Raw genomic sequence first — 24,723 nt, 5'->3', positions numbered from 1 at the left:
CTGTCATGTCTCTTATCCCCCCCCCAGTGGCATACTGTTTCTTATTATTCCCCCCCCTCCCCGAGTGACATACTGTCATGTCTCTTATTCCCTCCCCCCAGTGGCATACTGTCTTGTCTCTTATTTCCCCCCCCCCCCCGTGGCATCCTTTCACTTCTCCCCGTTTTCTATGTACAATCCTCCTCCCCCCCCTTTATTGTACTCACCTGCATGTCTCTACTCGTTTCCGCTGTCGTCTGCCTTTTTCTGCTGTCCGCTCCTCTGACAGCTGCAGGACCCGGCCAGGACATGTAGCGCTGCGCGCGGCACATTTCCTCTGCTGGCTGGTTCCTGGGGAGGAGCCAGCCACCAGGAAGCCTGTCAGTGACAGGCTGTACGACTCTGACTGCCCTGGACACGATCATGTGAGTATACAAATACTCACATGATCGCTGCGCAGGGGACCGGACCGGCCCAACTGACCATCGGCCCTTCTGGCAAATGCCAGAAGGGCCAGATGGCCAGTCCGGCCCTGTGTGTGTGTGTGTGTGTGTGGGCATTATATATATTGTGTGTGTGGGCAGTGTATATATTGTGTGTGTGTGTGTGGGCAGTGTGTATATATTGTGTGTGTGTGTGTGGCCAGTGTATATATATTGTGTATGTGTGTGTGTGGGCAGTGTATATATGTATTGTGTGTGTGTGTGTGTGTGTGTGTGGGCAGTGTATATTGTGTGTGTGGGCAGTGTATATTGTGTGTGTGGGCACTACATATATTGTGTGTGTGTGGGCAGTATATATAGTGTGTGTGTGTGTGTGTGTGTGTGTTGGCAGTATATATAGTGTGTGTGTGTGTGTGTGTGTGTGTGTGTGGGCAGTATATATATATATATTGTGTGTGTATGTGTGTGTATGTGCGTGTGGTTGTGTGTGTGTGTGTGCGTGTGTGAGCAGTATATATGTTGTGTTTGTGTGTGTGTGTGGGCAATATATTTATATTGTGTGTGTGTGGGCAGTTTATGTATTGTGTGTGTGTTTGGACAGTGTATATATTGTGTATGTGGGGGGGGCAGTGGATATTGTGTGTGTGTGCAATGTATATTGTGTATGTGGGCAGTATATATATATTGTGTGTGTGTTTGTGTGGGCAGTATATATAGTGTGTGTGTGTGTGTGTTTTGGCAGTATATATAGTGTGTGTGTGTGTGGGCAGTATATATTGTGTGTGTGTGTGTGGGGGGGGGCAGTATATATATTGTGTATGTGTGGGCAGTGTATATAAATTGTGTGTGTGGGCAGTATATAAACTATAGTATGTGAGTGTGGGGGGTCAGTATATAAATATAGTGTGCGTGGGGGGCAGTATGTTAATATATGTAATTGAAGGGGGGTCTTAATATAGTGTAGGAGGTAGGCTATTTAATGGTGGAGTGCAGGTGGGGACTAATTATTTAATGAGTGCTATTTTATTTGTGGGGTGATGGTGGGGCAATTTAATTTAATATTAATTTAAGATGAGGTGGTTTGGGTCTATTAATTGAATATGGGACTGATTTTGGAGAGGAGGGCTATTTATTAATTGTAATTATAAATCTGAATTATTTAATGCCAGTGATAGTTGTAGGAAATGGTTATATTAAACGTAAATGCTATTTAATTTATTGCCAGGCTGTTTGGTGGGGAGGGAAATAAGTTTATTTATTAAATGTGTGCACTATTCATTTAATGTCGGGGCTGCTTGGGGAAAATAGTTCTATTATTAAATTTCATTTATTTAATTTCAAGTTTGAGGTAGGGAGGCTTAGTTAATAAAGGGAGTATTATTGATTTATTAACAGGACTGTTTGGGGACTCCTAAAGTTTATGTACCTTGTACCTTTTTTTTCAAATTAGGGCCCCGACATCCCAGAATCTACACAAGCAGCAACTGAGCTTAAGACACCAGCAGCCACAGGTGGTGAAAAGTGACAAGAGCAGATAGGAGAGAGCAGGACCAACTTCCAACTGTCCTCAATATAGTGGGACAGTCCAGAATGTGGGTGACTGTCTCGCTTAGTCAGGATTTGGTCTGACTACAAGGACAGTTGGGAGGTATGTCCTACTTCACACTGTTATGCTGTGATGGCAGAGTTGCATGCAACTAACAGTAGTGCACACATCATTGCCTTTTTATTTGTCTAAAATGAAGACCATATTACACAATAGGGAGCCCCCCTGTCTTACGTGCCCCAGGCCCCCAGAACTAAGGACTCTGCGAGTCCAGCTCTGGACTCGCAGAGCTAACTGCATAAAAGTTCTAGATTGTACCATAACATTGGCAGTGGACATATTCACTGTTTTTCCACTCCTTATAAGTAAACGCTCTTTGCAGTCCAAGCGCACAATATAAAGCGAGCACAAATTTCAGTGCTACTCCAACTGCCACAGCAGTCATATTAGGGAAGTGGCTCTTTGGTCCCTGCAGAGCAGTAGGCGATGATGAAGGTGCCACCAGGCTGTTACAAGTTGGCAGATCACATACATTTCTTAGCATGAACATGTGTAGTAATTTATATTTAATCATAATAATTTACTTACATAGTTACAATTTGACTGGCATCAAGTGGGCGATTAACCAACTTGTGCTTTGTCATTTAATGTAGTTAATGTTTTAAACAGTTTTAGTGTTTTTTAAATTTCTTTATTTTCACACTTTGTTCAAAAGACAACAATGTAGAAAATGTTCAATGCGAAATAAACAGTAAGACATAAAAATTGGTTCAGCGTTATATCTTGCTGAACAAATACAAAAAAAGTGGGTTTTCCAGTAAGATTATAAAGGAGAAAAGCATGGAAGGAGAACCTGGAAGAAAGGGAGAGGAAGAGGTACGGGGGAAAGAGGGCATAGATGGGGAGAGCCAGGAGTTTGTATTTACATGCTGCCCGGAATAGTGGAGACATGATGTCTGTATCATGGGGTCAATGTCTCGTGAAATTTTGGAAGGGTGTCGTTAATGTTTTAAACAGTTCTTTAAGTAATATTTACATTTCACATTTTAAATAAAATAAAATGTATATTTGCTTAAGAAAAGTTTGTTTCAGATTACCAAATTGCATGTTTTAAGAGAAGAAACACAAAGTTTAGCCAACCCAGCTTTTAACAATACACACAACACTTTACATTACAGCATTATATGAATAGCAAAAAGGATCAAATCAAATATTAGGACAAACAGACTAAAGAATTGGATTTAATATATTTTATGACAATTGCTCCTTTGTAAAATGTTATATGTCATCAGTACGGATCTTTTTCCCTTTGTCATTCATATAACTGTCACGAGCTGGGGCGGTACTCACAGCTGGCGCGGCTCGCATCTGGTGCCCTCTGGCATCCCGGCCGTCACCTTGACGACTGGGACGTCATTTACGCCGAGGTGCCGACCGTTGCCAAGGCAGCGGCTGGACGCATCCCTCTATAGCGCCGTGTCCCGGCAACTGAGGACAGCGCAGCTCTAAGTAATAGCCTGCAGGCTATTATGTTTTAATTAATTAATTAATTAATTAATTAATTACCAGGGTCCTGTGGGTATTTTCAGATTAGGCTCTGATTGGCTGGCTGCAGTATTTAGGGTAGTGAGAACTGAGCCTCACTGCCGGTTATAGCTTCTGTGTTACAGTCTTGCTGACCTGTTCCTGCTTCCTAGTCCCTGTCCTGTGGATACTCCGTTTGATTCCCTGTGTATAACCCCCTGCTTGGATTATTGGACTCTGCCTGTTTTCTTGTGACCCTGACCTTTCTTGCCTGTACCTTGGACCTTGGTACCGTGCCTGTGACCCCGACCTTTGGCGTGTTTACCGGCTATTCCTGCTTGCAAGTGACCCCTGACCTCGGCTTGTTCTCTGGATTCACTGTCTGCCATAACTCTCTGTTCCTGGGTTCTCCACAGCCGGTACACATTTAACGACCCTCCGTTTGTCTGCAGCCAAGTCTGTCCCCACCACTAGGGGTAACAGTGAATACCAGAATTTCGGAGCAGACAACGGGTTTTGTTGTACCGGGTGGAGGGGTTCTTAACAATAACAAGGTGTATCTCATATCAATAAGTTGGCGATTCCTGCCTGAAAGAGACTTAACAACATTTTCTTATTTCAAAGACTTTGTTCCATAAGGTCCACTTTATGTAAATGATTATCCTGAATTTCGAATTATTAAATTTTTACACCTTAAAATACTTTAATACAACAAATTTATCTTTTTTTAAGTATTGTTTATTTTATTTGATTGCACTTGATTATTAACTTGTCAATTTGGAAAGAACATACTTTATATACTGTATATAAATTGTTAAAATAAAAGACCAAATTAATCATTAAGACAACTCTATCATTGCCTTAATCCACTTAAATAGCTCAGTTTATATGTAAATATATTCAGGAAACTTCCTGTTTAAATAGAGAACAGTCTGCAGGAAATGTGCACTGAGCAGAATCTGTACATCCAGATCCTCAGCTGAGTTTCTTTCTAACTCCTCAGCCCAGACATGAAGAATCTCCTGTGGTTACTCTGTGTTGTGTCCTCACTACAATGTGAGTCGGATGTGGTGATCATGTCGTGCAGCTCCCAGTAACCATAGTCTTTGGGAGAGTAAATAGAGCTAAATATTTCCTTGTTTATTTCCAGGTGTCACTTCACAAATCACCTTATTGGAGTCTGGTCCTGGGACTGTGAAACCAACAGAGACTCTGGAACTGACCTGTAAAGTGACCGGTGCCTCCCTCACTGACAGCACTAACATGATTGCTGTGAGCTGGATCCGCCAAGTTCCAGGGAAAGGGCTGGAATTTTTGGGATATATAAACTATGCAGCAGGCACAGTTTATGCCCAGTCTGTTCAGGGACGGCTAACTCTGTCAAGAGACACAAATAAAGGAGAAGTTCATGTTAAACTCACTGGAGTGAAACCTGAGGAATCTGGAAAATATTATTGTGCAAGATACACAGTGTAACACAATAACTGAGGACATGTACACAAACCAAAGGGTGCATGTGGGTAGCAGAGTCTGAGCTAAAGGAGGGAAAGGGAAGATAATGTGAAGTGAGGCACATGAAGCCAAACGCCCTTAAACTTATCCACATGTTCAGAAACATAGCACTTACCCATTAAGGATTAAGTTGTTGGAGATCTCCAGCCAATAGAATCCTGTGGTAGTGTTTAGGTTCGTGTGCCCATATATTCTCACGCAAAGGATGCTGGGTCTCTTCCATCGCAGAAATCCTCAGGGAATAGCTGTGTCAGGCTGAGTAGCTGTAGCGCCACTGCGGGGAAACAGGACAGACGCAACACAAAAGAACTTACCTTGTAAACGATGGTCACCTCCAGTTCGCCTATGATATCCCAGCTGCTACCCTTGTCACCTCCAACCACGTCCCTCTAAGAAAGAGACAGAGATTGCGGCCGTGCCTACCAGGTAAGGGCTGTCCGAGAATACGGCAATTAACAAGGACACTCTCAGTCCAAGCCCCCTTGCCGCCTCCTCACTTTGCTCTTGCCAAGGCACGGGGGACTACAGGCACTTGAGACCAGGACTAGTCCCGCCTCAAGAACCTCGTACACCACCCGGTGAGGGCCTAACTGAAAGGGGGAATCGAGCGTGATACTCACCGGGACACTCCCACTTCCGATCCGGTTCTCCTGCACCTCCCCGACACCTGTGGATGACAATGCACACACAGCCTCCCTCTGCGCTCTCAGTGAGACTAAGATGGGCACCCACAAAACTAAACTTACTACAACAGCGACCCGACCCTAACAACGCCCTAATGGTCGGCAACGCAACAAAGTCAAACAACTATGACTAACTAGGTGTGGTGCACTAACGGAACTACTGACTAAGCACTACGGGGAACACCAGCCGGTGTTCACGGACTATACTGGAGGGCGGTTCCTAACCCTCCTCACCCAGGTCTAACCAAGGAGACTGTCTCCTTACGATGGGGTCACCCACGGATCCTAAGGACCGGCTGCACCAGGCCCGACTGAGGCTCACTGGAACAGCACACTAACCTGCGTACAGACTGCCGCCCAGAACAGCCGATCGAAACTGAACCGCCCGACTGCCTCCACCCAGATATCGAACACGTATCCCACTCCGGAACTGCCAGGGAACCTGCACGGAACTGAGGACTGGGACACTCAACCAGAACCACGGGACGCCCCCTGGAACTGTGTTGAGCTGTGCTGCACTGCCACTGACTCACTCAGTCACCTCCTCTGGAAACCAGTCTGACCCCAGGGACCTAAGGGACGGGAAAACTATGTATGTTCTTCCCTGACTATGTGTAAGCTGGTAACTACACTTGTCCCCACAGCACGGGTTAGTACAGGAAAACACAGGGAACAAGAGCCTACCTTTAATGGGGACCTGACGTCTTGCCCGTGGACACAATTATGTAGGACACCCAAAGTTACAGTAATACAGACAATACTCGCCGCACAGACAGAATACAGTAATACATTACTTTGTACGCTACTCACCAGAGCACACCGCTTCTAGCCATCAAGCCGGTTGCTACAGCACCCACAGGAGCCTCCGCTCTACTGTACCACCTAACTCCGTGTGCTCACCTCACACAGGACCGCGCCTATACTCACAAGGCTCTCACGCCTCTAACACACCACCAGGGCCTTCTGCTCTTCACAAGATGGGCCTCCGCCCAGCTACTCACAGAGCCTTGTGCTCTACTTATGGGCCTTAGCCCTCTCTCTAACTCAGGGCTCTGAGCCCACTAACTAGGGCCTTGTGCCCTGCTACCTAGGGGCACTAGCCCCTGCCTACATAGGCCTTGAGGCCTCCCTATCTAATTATGGGCCTTGTGCCCTTCAGGCTATGGGCTTTCAGCCCCCCTGCTTAGGCCCTGTGGCCTTTCCTATGGCCTCTAGGCCACTACCTAACTAAGGGCCTTGTGCCCTAGCACCTGGGGGCTCTAAACCTCCCCCTCTCTAACTACTAACAGAGGCTTGTCCCCTTTACCGACAATATGGCCTACTGGCCCACTACTGTTTGGGAACTAGTGCCCAGTTCCCTGGGCCTTGTGCCCCTAATTCACTGCTACACGGGCCTTGTGCTGACCGTGGCTACGGGCCTAGTGCCCGAGTAAACGCTGAGTCGACTTACCAGCTCTGTGCAGGAATCTCAGCTTGCCACGCAGTCTTCCTCTTCTTTCTCCGGGTCTTCCATACCCTCCAGCCGGCGGCGCCTCTTCTCCTCTTTCGGCGCTGTTGAGGGCTGCTTGGCGGGGGCGCTCTTAGCCCTTACAAGGGCTCCCCGCCGATGATCTCCGCTTCTTGCCTTGCTCCGCCGCTCCGGACGTCCCACGACGTCCTTCTCTCTCCGCCGCTGACTCTCTTCTGGCAAAATGGCGCCGCCCGGTGACTTATATAATCGCCGGCGTGACGTCATCAGCTGGCACGAGCGCCGATTGGCTCGCGTCGGCGCCAATCTTTTAAACGGCTGGGCGCGAGCCGCGATTGGTTTGCGTGTCCGGCCGCTGATTGGCCAGCGGGGAAAGATGAGCCCTGATTGGCTCATCCTTCCTCCGCTGCCAGAACCTGGAAGAAAGAAGACATACTTACTGCCGCTGGAGCGCTGGACGGGTAAGTAAATTCTTTCTTCATTTTTCACCCTCTTGCTGGGCACAGGAACCGGAGACATCTTCTGTCCCTCTAGGGACACTTCCACAGCAGGCATCTTCGCCCGCTTCTCGGGCACCGGCTCCGGGGGCATCTCTACATTTCCGCCGCATTTTTCCATTGTGGTTCCCACAATCGACGTTTTCTCCTCTACGTCCACCTCCAAGGATCGCTTACCGGGACCCCTGACTTGCGTCCGTCGGATCCTCTGCGGTAAGACCCTCTCGCGCAGGATCCACACCATCCTGGCAACCTCCTCACCCGAAGTCGGTATCCAGGGAGTCTCTTCCTCGGCGTCCGCCGGAACCTCCCACTCGTCTGATACCTCCTCGTTTGCGCGGGAAGTTTCTTCGGAGGGTGACAACATCCACCCTTCTCCAGCTGCGCTCTCTAAAGTACCGTCTTCTTCAGGCAGTACTTCTTCAGCAGCTCTCTCTTCCGGGGTACTGATGGCTTCCATCCTCTCAGGTACCACCGGGCAGACATCTTCACATGTCTCCGGATACGATGCTTCCCCGTGGAGGGTCTGCTCAGTTCTCCCTTCGTCTTCAGGGACCAACTCTTCCACAGCCATGGAACAGTCGTCTGATGTATCCGACATCTCCAATACCCCGGCTCCAGCATCCGGCTTCCGCGGGTACTCATGTCGCGAATCTTGCTTGAACGGGACGATCACCTGCGATCCAACAGTCAGCAGGCTCTGCCGATCCTTCCCTCCAGACTCCGACTTTTTTTGAGACCATTGATTGAAGGCTTCCTCGTCCTCCCACTCGAAGACTTTTTCGTCTTACCACTCATCGGGGACTTCGTCGTCCTCCCACTCACCAGAGACCTTCTCGTCTTCTGGGCAGTTGTATGCGAAGTGTCCGGAAAACCCACACTTCCAGCACCGCCTTTCTTCCACCTGTTGCAGTTTAGTACCTCCGTTCTTCTTCTTCTTCGTTTCGCTGCGTTCCAGGACTTGCTTCATGAACGCTGCCACTTCTTCACAAGAGAGGACACAGCTGGGTTCCTCGTACCGCGGAATGATCCCCCGATGAGCCATCGTTGGTCCTGCCGACTACGCGAAAATGTAACGCCACTGCGGGGAAACAGGACAGACGCAACACAAAAGAACTTACCTTGTAAACGATGGTCACCTCCAGTCCGCCTCCGATATTGGCGGGAGAGCCCTTGCAGTTGGTAAATAGGGTGTACGGTGTTATCGCTGATTGGCTAATGCCACCACATACTTTGAAGCACTCTGGTTCATGGTTACCCGGTACGGGGACCCCTAGATCTGCATTGTATGGCAATTCATTTGTGAGCCCTGAAGTCATGTGGTCACTATTACGCCAGATTTAGCACCGGCCAGTCGTAAGGGACTAGGTCCCGGTACCAGTGGTAGACCGGATGGTCGTACACTGTTTGGTTTAGCCTTTAGTGGTTTGCTGAAGGCAAGTGCTCTCACCACCACCAGGTTTATATATATACTTTAATAAACTGTGACCTGTTTAGCCAAAGCTGAAGTTGTCTGTGTTTTTATTTATTAGTTGGTAAGAGATATGGTTATACCGGAGGAGAGGTTGTGCGTGGAAGAATGAATCTGTGGTATGAAGTTTATGTATATATAGCAACAGGATACATATGTTCATTTTATGCATGGGAATTGTTTTATTGTTTTTTGTTCATTTACAAGCAGGACTGCTATGAGAAAGCCACCAAGTAACCAATACTTGTAAAAAGAGAAATAGCTTCACATTTTTTTCAGTAAAGCAACTTATTTCCAGGGATTCACTGACTGGCCAGCCTATTAGAACATTGCTTCCATAACATTAAGAAGGTTCACGGTTATACTTTTTTTATTAAGACAATCTGATGTCACCAATGGTCTTGCAAATAAAATTCTGTTCATATTTCTGACATTTCAGCATTAGAAAACACCATAGTGTAGAATAATGCTATATTTATATAGTACCATGGAAATACCGCTAACCATTAAAAATAAAAATATACCAATATACTGTTTAGCAGCAATCTGTTTCTTCATGTACAGTATATATTTCCTTTGCAAAAATTTACATTTGTTACTGACCTTTATTATAAATAGAAAGACCACAGTAATGTGTTGCAGCAGGATATTATTCACTCCTCGTGTTTAGTAAAAGGACTGTGCCACACATTGTTTTATCTTTTTTCATATTAAATAGATAGTGATCCACCAGATGCAGACAAATGATGAAAGTTATCTATTAAATGATGAAAGTGTGCACCGCAGCTCCCTGGGATGCTGTCACAGGGGTGCCATGGCCAGCCTTGCAAAAGAAGAAGAAGAAAAAAAGAACTTACCAATCCAGTGCGAGATCATCCTCCTCACTGTTCTCACTGACTGCGTGACGTCATCACGTCTGACAGTGTCAGTGACGAGCAGCATCAGAAAAGTAAAGGAACGGAGAGTGAAGGGGGACAGAGTGAGATGATGCTCAAGGGGGACAGAGTGTGAGATGCTCAAGGGGGGGAACACAGAGTGAGATGCTGAAGGCGGGGACACAGGGTGAGATGCTGCTGAAGGGGGGGGTGACACAGGGTGAGATGCTGCTGAAGGGGGGACACAGGTGAGATGCTGCTGAAGGGGGGACAAAGGGTGAGATGCTACTGAATGGGGGGACACAGGGTGAGATGCTGCTGAAGGGGGGGACACGGTGAGATGCTGCTGAAGGGGGGACACAGGGTGAGATGCTACTGAATGGGGGGACACAGGGTGAGATTCTGCTGAAGGGGGCCGACAGGGTGAGATGCTGCTGAAGGAGGGAGACACAGGGTGAGATGCTGCTGAGGGGGGGGGAGGGGGGGCACAGGGTAAGATGCCGCTTAAGGGGGGGACACAGGGTGAGATGCTGCTGAAGGGGGGACACGGTGAGTAGCTGCTGAAGGGGGGACACAGGGTGAATGCCCAGAACTCGAATCGGACTAATGTTCGTGCGCTGGACCTTGGCATGCCCTTACTGATCGCTGCCTATGTGCATACGCCACTTCTTACCCGCATTCCTCCCTTCATATCGTAGTCTCTTCGAAGTGAAATTTGTGTTCAAACTTGAATGGATGCACTTGCGTTCACTGACGTAAAGTCCATTTCTGAGCATGCGCAGATCAATTTCATGCAAAATGCGGCAAATTACATTTCTAAATGAATCAGGCCTAAAATGTATAAAGCACTACACATACAATATATAGACATGGTTTTATAAAACAGTACAATGAAACAAAAATATACTGACCACACACACCTATTTCTAAAAATAAAAAAAACATAAAAGCCCCTCTTCGATTAGAAAATTTTTATGCTGCTAAATAATAATGATAATAATAATCTTACATTTTGGGTAGGGATGTGCACCGGACACTTTTGGTGTCTCGTGTTTTGTGTTTTGGATTCGGATTTGCTTGAGGTTTTGGGTTCGGATTTGTTTCGCAAAACATCTGACGAAAGGTTTTGGTTCGGATTTAAGGTTTTGGATTTGGATTTATTTTGAAAAAAACATAAAAAGTGCTAAAAACCAGTTTTGTGGGTTTTTTTTATCACTCGTACGCTATTATTAACCTCAATAACATTCAATAACAATCATTTCCACTAATTTCCAGTCTATTCTGAACACCTAACAATATTGTTTTTAGGCCAAAAGGTTGCACCGAGGTAGCTTGAGCACATAATGCCAAAAAAAGAGGTAAAAGATGGAATTGTTCTGGGCCCTCACCTCCCACCCCTCGCGAGATTTGACGCGAGACTTGGACGACAGAGCCTCGTTTTCATCAACATTTATTTATATAGCACCAGCAAACTCCGTAGCACTTTACAATTGGGAACAGGTAGACATTAATAAAACAATACTGGGTTAAACATACAGACAGAGAGGTAAGAGAACCCCGCTCGCAAGCTTACAATCTATGGAAATATATATATATATATATATATATATTAGTGTGTGTGTGTAAAATATGTGCGCACCTCCAATAATATCTATATATTTAAGGGTTACCCCCCCAGACACATCATAACCCCCTAGACACATCATAACAATCCACAGACATATCATAATCCCCCCCAGACACATCATAACTCCACAGGCACATTATAACCTCCCCCACACATCATAAGCCCCCCAGCCCAGCATAAACCCCACTAGAAACATAATAACCCCCCAGACACATCATGAGGCCCCAGCATACTTAACTAAGATGAGTTGCTGCAGAGATGGAACTCCTCCCCCTTCAGCTCCAAGCGGCTCTGACAGTGTGTGACATCACTGTCCAGGGACTGGGAGCTGCTGACAGCTTTCATCTTGCTCCCTCCTTCCCCCTTTACATCTCAACCCCCTCCCCCCTCAAAAAAAAATAGAAAATCACAGGTGCGCACACGCCACCCATTGGTGGGAAATAAAATAAAACATCATTTAAATAAATAAAAATTAATTGCCTCCCCGGGGGGCCTGGGCCCCAGTAATTTATACCCACTCCCCCTCTAGGCGATCCTGGTCACAACGGGGAGCCACTGTGGAAGGACAGCTCATCTCCACTCCCCCTCCAATCCTCTGGTCCAGCAACCACCAATGTTCAAGAAGGAGAGAGCCAGGGGTTTGCCCAGGGAGGAGAAAACACAGTGGAAATTTGATTGTGGATATAAGGAGCCACTCCATGGGGGGAAGTGGTGTTCATTCTGAGGATTGATTCCCTGAAGGTAGAGGTCTGGCTGGTGTTGATTTTCTGTTATCTACCAGCAGACTACATCTGCAGCTGAGAGAAGTCCATGGGTTTTGGATTCTGCAATTCAGGACAGCCAGGTGACTGCAGCTCCTTAAGCTATTGGGGTAAGGGACAGATAATGTGGTAAACTTGCCTGGCATTTATTTACTGTTTGTATATAGTATTCTAGCGATTGTTGTTATTACAATAAATATACTATTGTATTTTTCTAAGTGCATTTGCTTGAGTGACTATAAGAACCCTAGAAGGTACTGGGTAGGCTTCCCAGTGCTGCTATCGGTGATAGGTGTCAGCGGCTTTAAGCCATGAAAACACTTTAGACTTAACCAAAGTAATTGATTTATTGTGAACAGATGTAACAGATGATTAATTGCACGTACTCTCAGATATTAATGTCAGTCAGCAATCGGGTATACAGGTATACATGTATGTGCAGACAAGTTGTAAATGTAATGAGGTAATATAGTTGTAAATATACAAGTTATAGATATACATGATGTGTGTATATCTATATACCAATATATATATATATATATATATATATATATATATATATATATATATATATATATATCCCTGCTCACTTTGCCACATTTTACAGAAATAGTTCCCAAAAGCAGAAAACGAGAACGTGCACTTTTGTACATGCTAAGCACAGGGCCAGTTCTACCCTGAATGAAAGACATTATGGGCCTGATTCATTACTGTACTTATCTTGTGCGTAAGTCGCGATGAGTATTTTAAGAACAAACAATGAGATAAGAAATCAGAAATTCAATAAGGAGTGTGAAGTTCAAAGACACGCCCATTTTAAGTCTTTTACGCAACGGAAAATAAGATGCAACAGAACTTAAACAATTAGTTCATCTTAAGATCCGCTTCTTACAATCCGCTTCTTATTTAAAGATAAGAAAGTGTTACGTAATGTCAAATGTGGAAGGTGCGAAGGGTTTTTGATTACAAATATTAAAACACAATCGGAGTGTATTATGCAGGACAGTTGTAACCTCATTATTTGTTTTAACACACATGTTTATAGAACCTGGGACAAATGACTTTGAAGTGTTTTTATTGAGCTAAATCAACACACCTTCTTATTCACCTACATGAAAGATCGTGTAATGTGTTTGATTTGAACTAAGAATGTGGATGCAAATTCATTGCATAATAATATACTACCAGAAATAAACATGTATATTAAAATTAGTGTATTATAAAAATATATATCATGAACGTTATAAGATAGATACATAGAAGAGTACAACCTCCACACAGATAAAGTTTGGAAAGTGGATTGCCTAACCACTAAGGCAACGTTCCGTTGGAAAAATAAATACATTCTGTAGACCAAAGCGAGAAGCACAACTATACAACATGTGTGCAACAGATGTAAGAGCTACATAATAGTATTTCAAGAAAAAAACCACAACAGAGCCACTCTTCCTTATTACCCAAAAATAAATGTCAGTTAATATCTGCACGGGTCTCACAACACTGGCGTCATGAGTTCAAATGCCATTCATTGCCGAAACATCTGTGTGCAGCTTGTGGCCCTTATTCATTAGTGAAAGGAACACAAGAGGAACTTTGTCCAAACCAGCATATGTTTTGATTTTGCAAGGGATAGTATTTAGCTAATAAGGAAAGTAATGGTTTGTTTTCATGTAACACACAAACACTTGATAGCTTGATTTTTACTGTCTTTCAAACGTAATCTACTACACGCTCTACCACAATGATAAATCTGTCCTCATATTTTAGATGTCTCTCCCCCTCAAATGCAACTTTGTTAGGGCAAGGTGCATTTTTTTATTTATTACAAAGTTTTACTTTCAAAAAGAATGCTGGCCCACAAGTCACATTCACATTATTATGTGCATGCTGACATCTATTACTATGAATGTCCTAAGACTCAGAGGGGAGTGGCTTGATTTTGAGGGGACAGTCTCCTTGGAGTAAAAAGCAACATTGTCTTGAAACCTTGTTTTTTCACCATCTATGTCTTGTATGTTTTGTTATGTACTCAACTTTACAAAAATCAATGCAGACCACAGTGGAGCAGCATGGTGGCTTAGTCACTTGCACTACTGCCTAACAGCACTGAGGTTATGAGTTCAGTTCCCAAACATGCGCTTATCTGTGTGGAGTTTGTATGTTCTCTTCCATGTTTGCATGGGTTTCCTCTGACATTCTAAGTTGATGTACAATCTGCTCTTTTTCAAATTTGAATGACTTCATATTTAACATTTTCCTGCCCCTTCAATTCAAGATGGTTTTGTGAAGGTGTTAATTTGGTTTGGCATATATAATGGATATCTGTAGACCTTTCAATAGCTTTGAGAAAGTACTATATCCAGCACGAAACGCATCAGTTGTGTCTACAAATGTTGGTATGGGACCATAACCTAATGACCCTGCTTCTCTTGTGACTGATTAGAAGGAATCTGTTTTGCGCAAATCTAGTTTCCAGCCTGACCGTATATTTGATTACACAGTATTGGTATCACATTGCAACTGACCGGACGGTTTGAGGAGTCTGTGAATATACCCTGGAAAGTGGTTTTTTTCTAATCCCCTTTGGAGGGTGGCGGCCGGTACGGGTAAGAAGACTCTTGCATATTTGCGATTTGGGAACTATTTTGGAAGATTGTAGCAACAGTTAAGATGTAGCAGGCGGGGACATATATGATGCCAGGAAAAACATCACTTTTATAAAGTTGAGCCTCAGTTGCAGGGCCGTAACTAGGGCTGTGTGACAGGGGCGACCGCCCAGGGCACAACGCTGAAGGGGGGCACAATTTAGGAATATTTTAGGTTAATTCGGTTAAAATTGAGGGCTAGGGGGGGCAGCATTTGTCTTTCTTGCCCAGGGCACTAGAATTCTAAGTTACGGCTCTGCTCAGTTGCATGTGGAACATCTGTACACTGTTCTTCTTTGTATGAACGCTATCATCTGAAAGTATATAAATAAATGGTGATGATGATGATGATGAATATTCATAATGCGAAGGATAACTGTTTACCATTATTTTATCTATTCCGTATCTATCGGTCATATTAATTCCTGGAGCCGGAATATCAGATAGGATTTAATATAACCTGGTCAAGTGCTCATTTGTTTTAAGGTTGAAGTCACTTTTAGTGTGTATATATTTTTTTATGTGATAAATAAATGTATTTTATTATATATATAATATGTAATATATAAATTATTTAAGAGGTACTGCACAGCCAATAATTATTATTGTCTATCAGTCAGTATTCCACAGCGCTGTTTTATGTTTTTGTTTGGTATCTAAGGTTTGGGCTGTGCAATAAGCCCCTGACTAGAAGCAGTGGATTGTGCTGTTTTTTACTATACTGTTTAGAGGAAAACATCAATTTTAAAACCCTCCGTTTGTGAGCGCCGGTATAACCACTTAGTGGGTTTTTTCTTTTTTGATTCCTGCCCATTGCCTTATCTGATTTGAGTTAGTGTTCTCCCATGTTACCATGTTAGTGTGGCTTTACTTGCAAAATAAAAAGACATACTACCAGGGGCGGATTGGAAACTCAAAGTGGCCCTGGAAAAAATTCTGGAAGTGGCCTCATGTGGCCGGGACCAAATCAACTGTAGGCAGGGCCAACACAAAAGGAGGTGGGATTAGTATAAAACTGGCTATACCCCCAGAGGTCTGCCTTGCGCTGTACAGTGCTATGCTGCCCATTAAATACCACCCTTCCTCCAACATTCCCACCCGCAGGACAAACATGTCTAAATCGGGACAGTTGGGAGGTACAATTATTGGCTCACCCACATAATGGCTGCCTCCTCTGTGCATGGGTGATGGGTACACTTTGACTAATACATTGAAATTATGACAAAATGAGCAACTAAATTTATCAGTAGCAAACCTGTAACAGAAAATGTAATTCATATTCACATTTATTTAATAGACTTCATTCTCCACAAAATCAGAACCACTTTCAATTAATAGCCCCCAAACCACCCCATCTGAAATTAATATCTACCCACTGTTAAATTAAATTGCCCAATCACCACACAAATAAAATAGCACTCAATTAACCCCTACATCACACCCACATTATATTACAGAAAGCCCCTCTGCCCTCACACCCACATTATATTATCCAAAAGCCCCCCTGCCCTCACATCCACATTATATTACCGTAAGTCCCTCTACCCTCACACACATTACATGGACATAAAACCCCCTGCCCTCACACCCATTACATGGATATAAGCCCCTGCCCTCACACACATGCACACAAATATACATAACATTGATATAAGCCTCCTGCCCTCACACACACAAACATACATACATATATAACATTGATATAAGTAGAGATGAGCGCACTCGGATTTATGAAATCCGAGCCCACCCGAACGTTGCCGATCCGAGTCGGATCCGAGACAGATCCGGGTATTGGCGCCAAATTCAAATCTGAAACTGAGGCTCTGACTCATAATCCCGTTGTCGGATCTCGCGATACTCGGATCCTATGAATTCCCCGCTAGTCGCCGCCATCTTCACTCGGGCATTGATCAGGGTAGAGGGAGGGTGTGTTAGGTGGTCCTCTGTCCTGCTATATCTCGTGCTGTTCAGTTCAGTGCTGTGCTGTGCTGTGCTGTGCTCAGTCCAGTGGTGCTGTGTCCTGTGCTCTGTCCTTCTGAGGTCAGTGGTGCTGCTGGGTCCTGTGCTGTGTCCTGTTCAGTCCAGTGGTGCTGTGTCCTGTGCTCTGTGCTTCTAAGGGCATAGTTATTTCCCCAATATTCCCCTGTGTTTAAAAAAATAAAAAAAAGTTATTTAAAAAAATACCAAAAACTAATTAATTTTTTTTTTAATTACCACAAAATTTGCACAACCAATCCTGCAGTATAAGCCCATTGGTACTGCAATATTACCAAGTTCACACATTCAGCAGTAAAAGTCCAGTGGTACTGCAATATTACAAAGTTCACACATTCTGCAATATCAGTCCAGTGGTGCTGTGTCCTGTGCTCTGTCCTGCTGAGTTCCGTAGTGCTGCTGGGTCCTGTGCTGTGTCCTGTTCAGTCCAGTGGTGCTGTGTCCTGTGCTCTGTGCTTCTAAGGGCATAGTTATTTCCCCATTATTCCCAAGTTTTTAAAAAATAAAAAAAAAGTTATAAAAAAATAAAAATAATTTTTTTTAAAAAAAATAATTATAACCAAATTTGCAAAATCAATCCAGCAGTATAAGCCCATTGGTACTGCAATATTACCAAGTTCACACATTCAGCAGTAAAAGTCCAGTGGTACTGCAATATTACAAAGTTCACACATTCTGCAGTATCAGTCCAGTGGTGCTGTGTCCTGTGCTCTGTCCTGCTGAGTTCAGTAGTGCTGCTGGGTCCTGTGCTGTGTCCTGTTCAGTCCAGTGGTGCTGTGTCCTGTGCTCTGTGCTTCTAAGGGCACAGTTATTTCCCCATTATTCCCAAGTTTTTAAAAAATAAAAAAAAAGTTATAAAAAAAATTAAAATATTTTTTTTAAAAAAAAAAAGTAATTATAACCAAATTTGCAAAACCAATCCAGCAGTATCAGTCCATTGGTACTGCAATATTACCAAGTTCACACATTCTGCAGTATCTTGTGCTACATAAAATTTAGACCAAAAATTTGGAGGATAAAGTAGGGAAAGATCAAGACCCACTTCCTCCTAATGCTGAAGCTGCTGCCACTAGTCATGACATAGACGATGAAATGCCATCAACGTCGTCTTCCAAGCCCGATGCCCAATCTCGTAGTACCGGGCATGTAAAATCCAAAAAGCCCAAGTTAAGAAAAAGTAGCAAAAAGGGAAACTTAAAATCATCTGAGGAGAAACGTAAAGTTGCCAATATGCCATTTACGACACGGAGTGGCAAGGAACAGCTTAGGCCCTGGCCCGTGTTCATGACTAGTGGTTCAGCTTCACCCACGGATCTTAGCCCTCCTCCTCCTCCCCCCCCCCCCCTACAAAAAATTGAAGAGAGTTATGCTGTCAGCAACAAAACAGCAAACAACTCTGCCTTCTAAAGAGAAATTATCACAAATCCTCAAGGCGAGTCCAAGGGTGTTGGTGGTTGTCAAGCCTGACCTTCCCATCACTGTACGGGAAGAGGTGGCTCGGGAGGAGCCTATTGATGATGTAGCTGGCGCTGTGGAGGAACTTGATGATGAGGATGGTGATGTGGTTATTGTAAATGAGGCACCAGGGGGGGAAACAGCTGATATCCATGGGATGAAAAAGCCCATCGTCATGCCTGGTCAGAAGACCAAAAAATGCACCTCTTCGGTCTGGAGTTATTTTTATCCAAATCCAGACAACCAATGTATGGCCATATGTAGCTTATGTAAAGCTCAAATAAGCAGGGGTAAGGATCTTGCCCACCTAGGAACATCCTCCCTTATACGTCACCTGAATAACCTTCATAGTTCAGTGGTTAGTTCAGGAACTGGGGCTAGGACCCTCATCGGTACAGGGACACCTAAATTCCGTGGTCCAGTTGGATACACACCAGCAACACCCTCCTCGTCAACTTCCTCCACAATCTCCATCAGATTCAGTCCTGTAGCCCAAGTCAGCAGCCAGACTGAGTCCTCTCCAATACGGGATTCATCCGAGGAATCCTGCAGCGGTACGCCTACTACTGCCACTGCTGCTGTTGCTGCTGTTAGTCGGTCATCTTCCCAGAGGGGAAGTCGTAAGACCGCTAAGTCTTTCACAAAACAATTGACCGTCCAACAGTCGTTTGCCATGACCACAAAATACGATAGTAGTCACCCTATTGCAAAGCGTATAACTGCGGCTGTAACTGCAATGTTGGTGTTAGACGTGCGCCCGGTGTCCGCCATCAGTGGAGTGGGATTTAGAGGGTTGATGGAGGTATTGGGTCCCCGGTACCAAATCCCGTCGAGATTCCACTTCACTAGGCAGGCGATACCAAAAATGTACAGAGAAGTACGATCAAGTGTCCTCAGTGCTCTAAAAAATGCGGTTGTACCCACTGTCCACTTAACCACGGACATGTGGACAAGTGGTTCTCGGCAAACGAAGGACTATATGACTGTGACAGCCCACTGGGTAGATGCATCCCCTTCCGCAGCAACAGCAACAGCTGCATCAGTAGCAGCATCTACAAAATGGCTGCTCATGCAAAGGCAGGCAACATTGTGTATTACAATTTAATAAGAGGCACAACGCTGACAACATATTAGAGAAACTGAGGGAAATTATCTCCCAGTGGCTTACCCCACTTAGACTCTCATGGGGATTTGTGGTGTCAGACAATGCCAGTAACATTGTGCGGGCATTAAATATGGGCAATTTCCAGCACGTCCCATGTTTTGCCCACACCATTAATTTGGTGGTGCAGCATTACCTGAAGAGTGACAGGGGTGTGCAGGAGATGCTTGCGGTGGCGCGCAAAATTGCTGGACACTTTCGGCATTCAGCCAGTGCCTACCGCAGACTAGAGGCACATCAAAAAAGCATGAACCTGCCCTGCCATCACCTCAAACAAGAGGTTGTGACGCGCTGGAACTCCACCCTCTATATGCTGCAGAGGATGGAGGAGCAGCAAAAGGCCATTCAGGCCTACACAGCCACCTACGACATAGGCAAAGGAGTGGGGATGCGCCTCAGTCAAGCGCAGTGGTGACTGATTTCCGTGTTGTGCAAGGTTCTGCAGCCATTTGAACTTGCCACACGAGAAGTCAGTTCCGACACTGCCAGCTTGAGTCAGGTCATTCCCCTAATCAGGCTGTTGCAGAAGCAGCTGGAGAAAGTGAGGGAGGAGCTGGTAAGCCATTGCGATTACACCAAGCATGTAGCTCTTGTGGATGTAGCCCTTCGTACGCTTTGCCAGGATCCGAGGGTGGTCACTCTTTTAAAGTCAGAGGAATACATTCTGGCCACCGTGCTCGATCCTCGGTTTAAAGTGTATGTTGTGTCTCTGTTTCCGGTGGACACAAGTCTACAGCGGTGCAAAGACCTGCTGGTCAGGAGATTGTGATCTGAAGAGGACCGTGACATGCCAACAGCTCCACCCTCATTTTCTTCCACATCTATGGCTGCGAGGAAAAAGCTCAGTTTTCCCAAAAGAGGCGCTGGCGGGGATGCTGATCACATCTGGTCCGGACTGAAGGACCTGCCAACCATTGCAGACATGTCTACTCTCGCTGCATTGGATGCTGTCACAATTGAAAAAATGGTGGAGGATTATTTTGCTGACACCATCCAAATAGACATGTCAGACAGTCCATATTGTTACTGGCAGGGAAAAAAGGCAGTTTGGAAGCCCCTGTACAAACTGGCTCTATTTTACCTGAGTTGTCCCCCCTCCAGTGTGTACTCGGAAAGAGTTTTTAGTGCAGCGGGGAACCTGGTCAGTGAGCGGCGAAGGAGGTTGCTTCCTCATAACGTTGAAAAAATGATGTTTATAAAAATGAATAATCAATTCCTCAATGAAGTACAGCACTGCCCTCCAGATAGTACAGAGGGACCTGTGGTTGTGGAGTCCATCGGGGACGAATTGATAATGTGTGATGAGGAGGAAGTACACACTGTAGGGGGAGAGGAATCAGAGGTTGAGGATGAGGACGACATCTTGCCTCAGTAGAGCCTGTTTAGTCTGTACAGGGAGAGATGAATAGCTTTTTTGGTGTGGGGGCCCAAACAAACCAATCATTTCAGCCAAAGTTGTTTGGTAGGCCCTGTCGCTGAAATGATTGGTTTGTTAAAGTGTGCATGTCCTATTTCAACAACTTAAGGGTGGGTGTGAGGGCCCAAGGACAATTCCATCTTGGAACTTTTTTTTTTGCATTATATGACCAATCAACAGTTGTTTGCCATGTTCAAAAAGTAAAACCAAATTTAAACAAATTCAAGAAATTAAACCAAAAGTAAAATGCCCTGTCATAATTTAAAACAAGAGGTATTGACGTGCTCTAAAACTACTGTATTGTTGTTTATATTTTATAAACACTACACTTGAAAGCTTGAGTCTTTCAATGAAAACGTAACTGTCCATTGCACGAATATTTTCAACAGGGACAATTTTAGGGTTAAGAAAGTCAACTAATAACACTTCGACGCTGTCTGTCTTTATAAACACTACACTTGGAAGTTGGAGGAGGTATTGTGGCCCCGGCACCAAATTTACTACCGGGGCCACTCCACTGTGCAGTCCATATTTAGGTGTATCAGATATTAAACAACGGTGACAGTTGATGCCCAATTTTTTAATTATATTGTTGGCGCTGTAAAAAATTGTGTACCGGGGCCACCAGACTACGCAGTCAAGATAGATAGATGCGTATCATAGATAAAGTACATTCAGTGTTGTGAGGCAAATTGAAAAATATTCAAAATGCACTGACATTATCAAAAGCAAGAGGTTTTCACACGCTGAAACTCCAACATGTATATGATGGAGAGGATGGAGGAGCAGCCGTATGTGCAGTGTAATGCAGACCTGTTGAAGGTTTTTTATATATTTTATTGTGGTGCCCAGTGCCCACTACTCTACGCAGTCCAGATACTACTTTTGGGTGTAATTCAGACCTGTTGAAGGTTTTCTATATATTTTTTATACCAGTGCCCAGTGCCCACTACTCTACGCAGTCCAGATACTACTTTTGGGTGTAATTCAGACCTGTTGAAGGTTTTCTATATATTTTATTATGGTGCCCAGTGCCCACTACTCTACGCAGTCCAGATACTATTTTTGGGTGTAATTCTGACCTGTTGAAGGTTTTCTATATATTATATTGTGGTGGCCAGTGGCCAGTCCTCTACGCAGTCCAGATACTATTTTTGGGTGTAATTCTGACCTGTTGAAGGTTTTCTATATATTATATTGTGGTGGCCAGTGGCCAGTCCTCTACGCAGTCCAGATACTATTTTTTGGTGTAATGCAGACCTGTTGAAGGTTTTCTATATATTATATTGTGCTGGCCAGTGGCCAGTTCTCTACGCAGTCCAGATACTATTTTTGGGTGTAATTCAGACCTGTGGAAGGTTTTCTATATATTATTTATTGTGGTGCCCAGTGCCCACTACTCTACGCAGTCCAGATACTATTTTTGGGTGTAATGCAGACCTGTTGAAGGTTTTCTATATATTTTATTGTGGTGCCCAGTGCCCACTACTCTACGCAGTCCAGATACTATTTTTGGGTGTAATTCTGACCTGTTGAAGGTTTTCTATATATTATATTGTGGTGGCCAGTGGCCAGTCCTCTACGCAGTCCAGATACTATTTTTGGGTGTAATTCTGACCTGTTGAAAGTTTTCTATATATTATTTTGTGGTGGCCAGTGGCCAGTGGCCAGTCCTCTACGCAGTCCAGATACTATTTTTGGGTGTAATTCTGACCTGTTGAAGGTTTTCTATATATTATATTGTGGTGGCCAGTGCCCACTACTCTACGCAGTCCAGATACTTTTTTTGGGTGTAATTCTGACCTGTTGAAGGTTTTCTATATATTATATTGTGGTGGCCAGTGGCCAGTCCTCTACGCAGTCCAGATACTATTTTTGGGTGTAATTCTGACCTGTTGAAGGTTTTCTATATATTATATTGTGGTGGCCAGTGGCCAGTCCTCTATGCAGTCCAGATACTATTTTTGGGGGTAATTCAGACCTGTTGAAGGTTTTCTATATATTTTTTATTGTGGTGCCCAGTGCCCACTACTCTACGCAGTCCAGATACTATTTTTGGGTGTAATTCTGACCTGTTGAAGGTTTTCCATATATTATATTGTGGTGGCCAGTGGCCAGTCCTCTACGCAGTCCAGATACTATTTTTGGGTGTAATTCAGACCTGTTGAAGGTTTTCTATATATTTTTTATTGTGGTGCCAAGTGCCCACTTCTCTACGCAGTCCAGATACTATTTTTGGGTGTAATGCAGACCTGTTGAAGGTTTTCTATATATTATATTGTGGTGGCCAGTGGCCAGTCCTCTACGCAGTCCAGATACTATTTTTGGGTGTAATTCAGACCTGTTGAAGGTTTTCTATGTATTTTTTATTGTGGTGCCCAGTGCTTACTACTTTACGCAGTCCAGATACTATTTTTGGGTTTAATTCAGACCTGTTGAAGGTTTTCTATATATTTTTTATTGTGGTGCCCAGTGCCCACTACTCTACGCAGTCCAGATACTTTTTTGGGGTATAATTCTGACCTGTTGAAGGTTTTCTATATATTATATTGTGGTGGCCAGTGGCCAGTCCTCTACGCAGTCCAGATACTATTTTTGGGTGTAATGCAGACCTGTTGTTGGTTTTCTATATATTATATTGTGGTGGCCAGTGGCCAGTCTTTTACGCAGTCCAGATACTATTTTTGGGTGTAATGCAGACCTGTTGAAGGTTTTCTATATATTATATTGTGGTGGCCAGTGGCCAGTCCTCTACGCAGTCCAGATACTATTTTTGGGTGTAATGCAGACCTGTTGTTGGTTTTCTATATATTATATTGTGGTGGCCAGTGGCCAGTCCTCTACGCAGTCCAGATACTATTTTTGGGTGTAATTCAGACCTGTTGAAGGTTTTCTATATATTTTTTATTGTGGTGCCCAGTGCTTAGTACTCTACACAGTCCAGATACTATTTTTGGGTGTAATTCAGACCTGTTGAAGGTTTTCTATATATTTTTTATTGTGGTGCCCAGTGCCCACTACTCTACGCAGTCCAGATACTATTTTTGGGTGTAATTCAGACTTGTTGAAGGTTTTCTATATATTTTATTGTGGTGCCCAGTGCCCACTACTCTACGCAGTCCAGATACTATTTTTGGGTGTAATTCTGACCTGTTGAAGGTTTTCTATATATTATATTGTGGTGGCCAGTGGCCAGTCCTCTACGCAGTCCAGATACTATTTTTGGGTGTAATGCAGACCTGTTGAAGGTTTTCTATATATTATATTGTGGTGGCCAGTGGCCAGTCCTCTACGCAGTCCAGATACTATTTTTGGGTGTAATGCAGACCTGTTGAAGGTTTTCTATATATTATATTGTGGTGGCCAGTGGCCAGTCCTCTATGCAGTCCAGATACTATTTTTGGGTGTAATTCAGACCTGTTGAAGGTTTTCTATATATTTTTTATTGTGGTGCCCAGTGCCCACTACTCTACGCAGTCCAGATACTATTTTTGGGTGTAATTCTGACCTGTTGAAGGTTTTCCATATATTATATTGTGGTGGCCAGTGGCCAGTCCTCTACGCAGTCCAGATACTATTTTTGGGTGTAATGCAGACCTGTTGTTGGTTTTCTATATATTATATTGTGGTGGCCAGTGGCCAGTCCTCTACGCAGTCCAGATA

General features: G+C 44.2%; 1 protein-coding gene across 4 annotated transcripts in view; it reads left to right on the top strand.

The window, feature by feature from the left end:
- Nucleotides 1-4,333: 4,333 nt before the first annotated feature.
- LOC142157993 (uncharacterized) overlaps nucleotides 4,334-24,723 on the top strand; it is a 459,198-nt gene continuing 438,808 nt past the window's right edge. For 3 of the 4 annotated variants that reach the window (XM_075211541.1, XM_075211511.1, XM_075211503.1), the window contains exons 1-2: nucleotides 4,334-4,548; nucleotides 4,643-4,962. In XM_075211541.1, the coding sequence (XP_075067642.1) occupies nucleotides 4,503-4,548; nucleotides 4,643-4,962 (366 nt within the window). In that variant the 5' untranslated portion in view covers nucleotides 4,334-4,502. Of the gene's footprint in view, nucleotides 4,549-4,642; nucleotides 4,965-24,723 lie in introns of all 4 variants that reach the window. The other variant, XM_075211533.1, reaches the window with a different exon arrangement.

This window comes from Mixophyes fleayi, chromosome 1 (assembly GCF_038048845.1).
Source record: "Mixophyes fleayi isolate aMixFle1 chromosome 1, aMixFle1.hap1, whole genome shotgun sequence".
Classification (NCBI taxonomy): Eukaryota; Metazoa; Chordata; class Amphibia; order Anura; family Limnodynastidae; genus Mixophyes; species Mixophyes fleayi.
The sequence above is the reverse complement of the archived record's forward strand: the minus strand, read 5'-3'. Positions and strand labels throughout refer to the sequence as shown.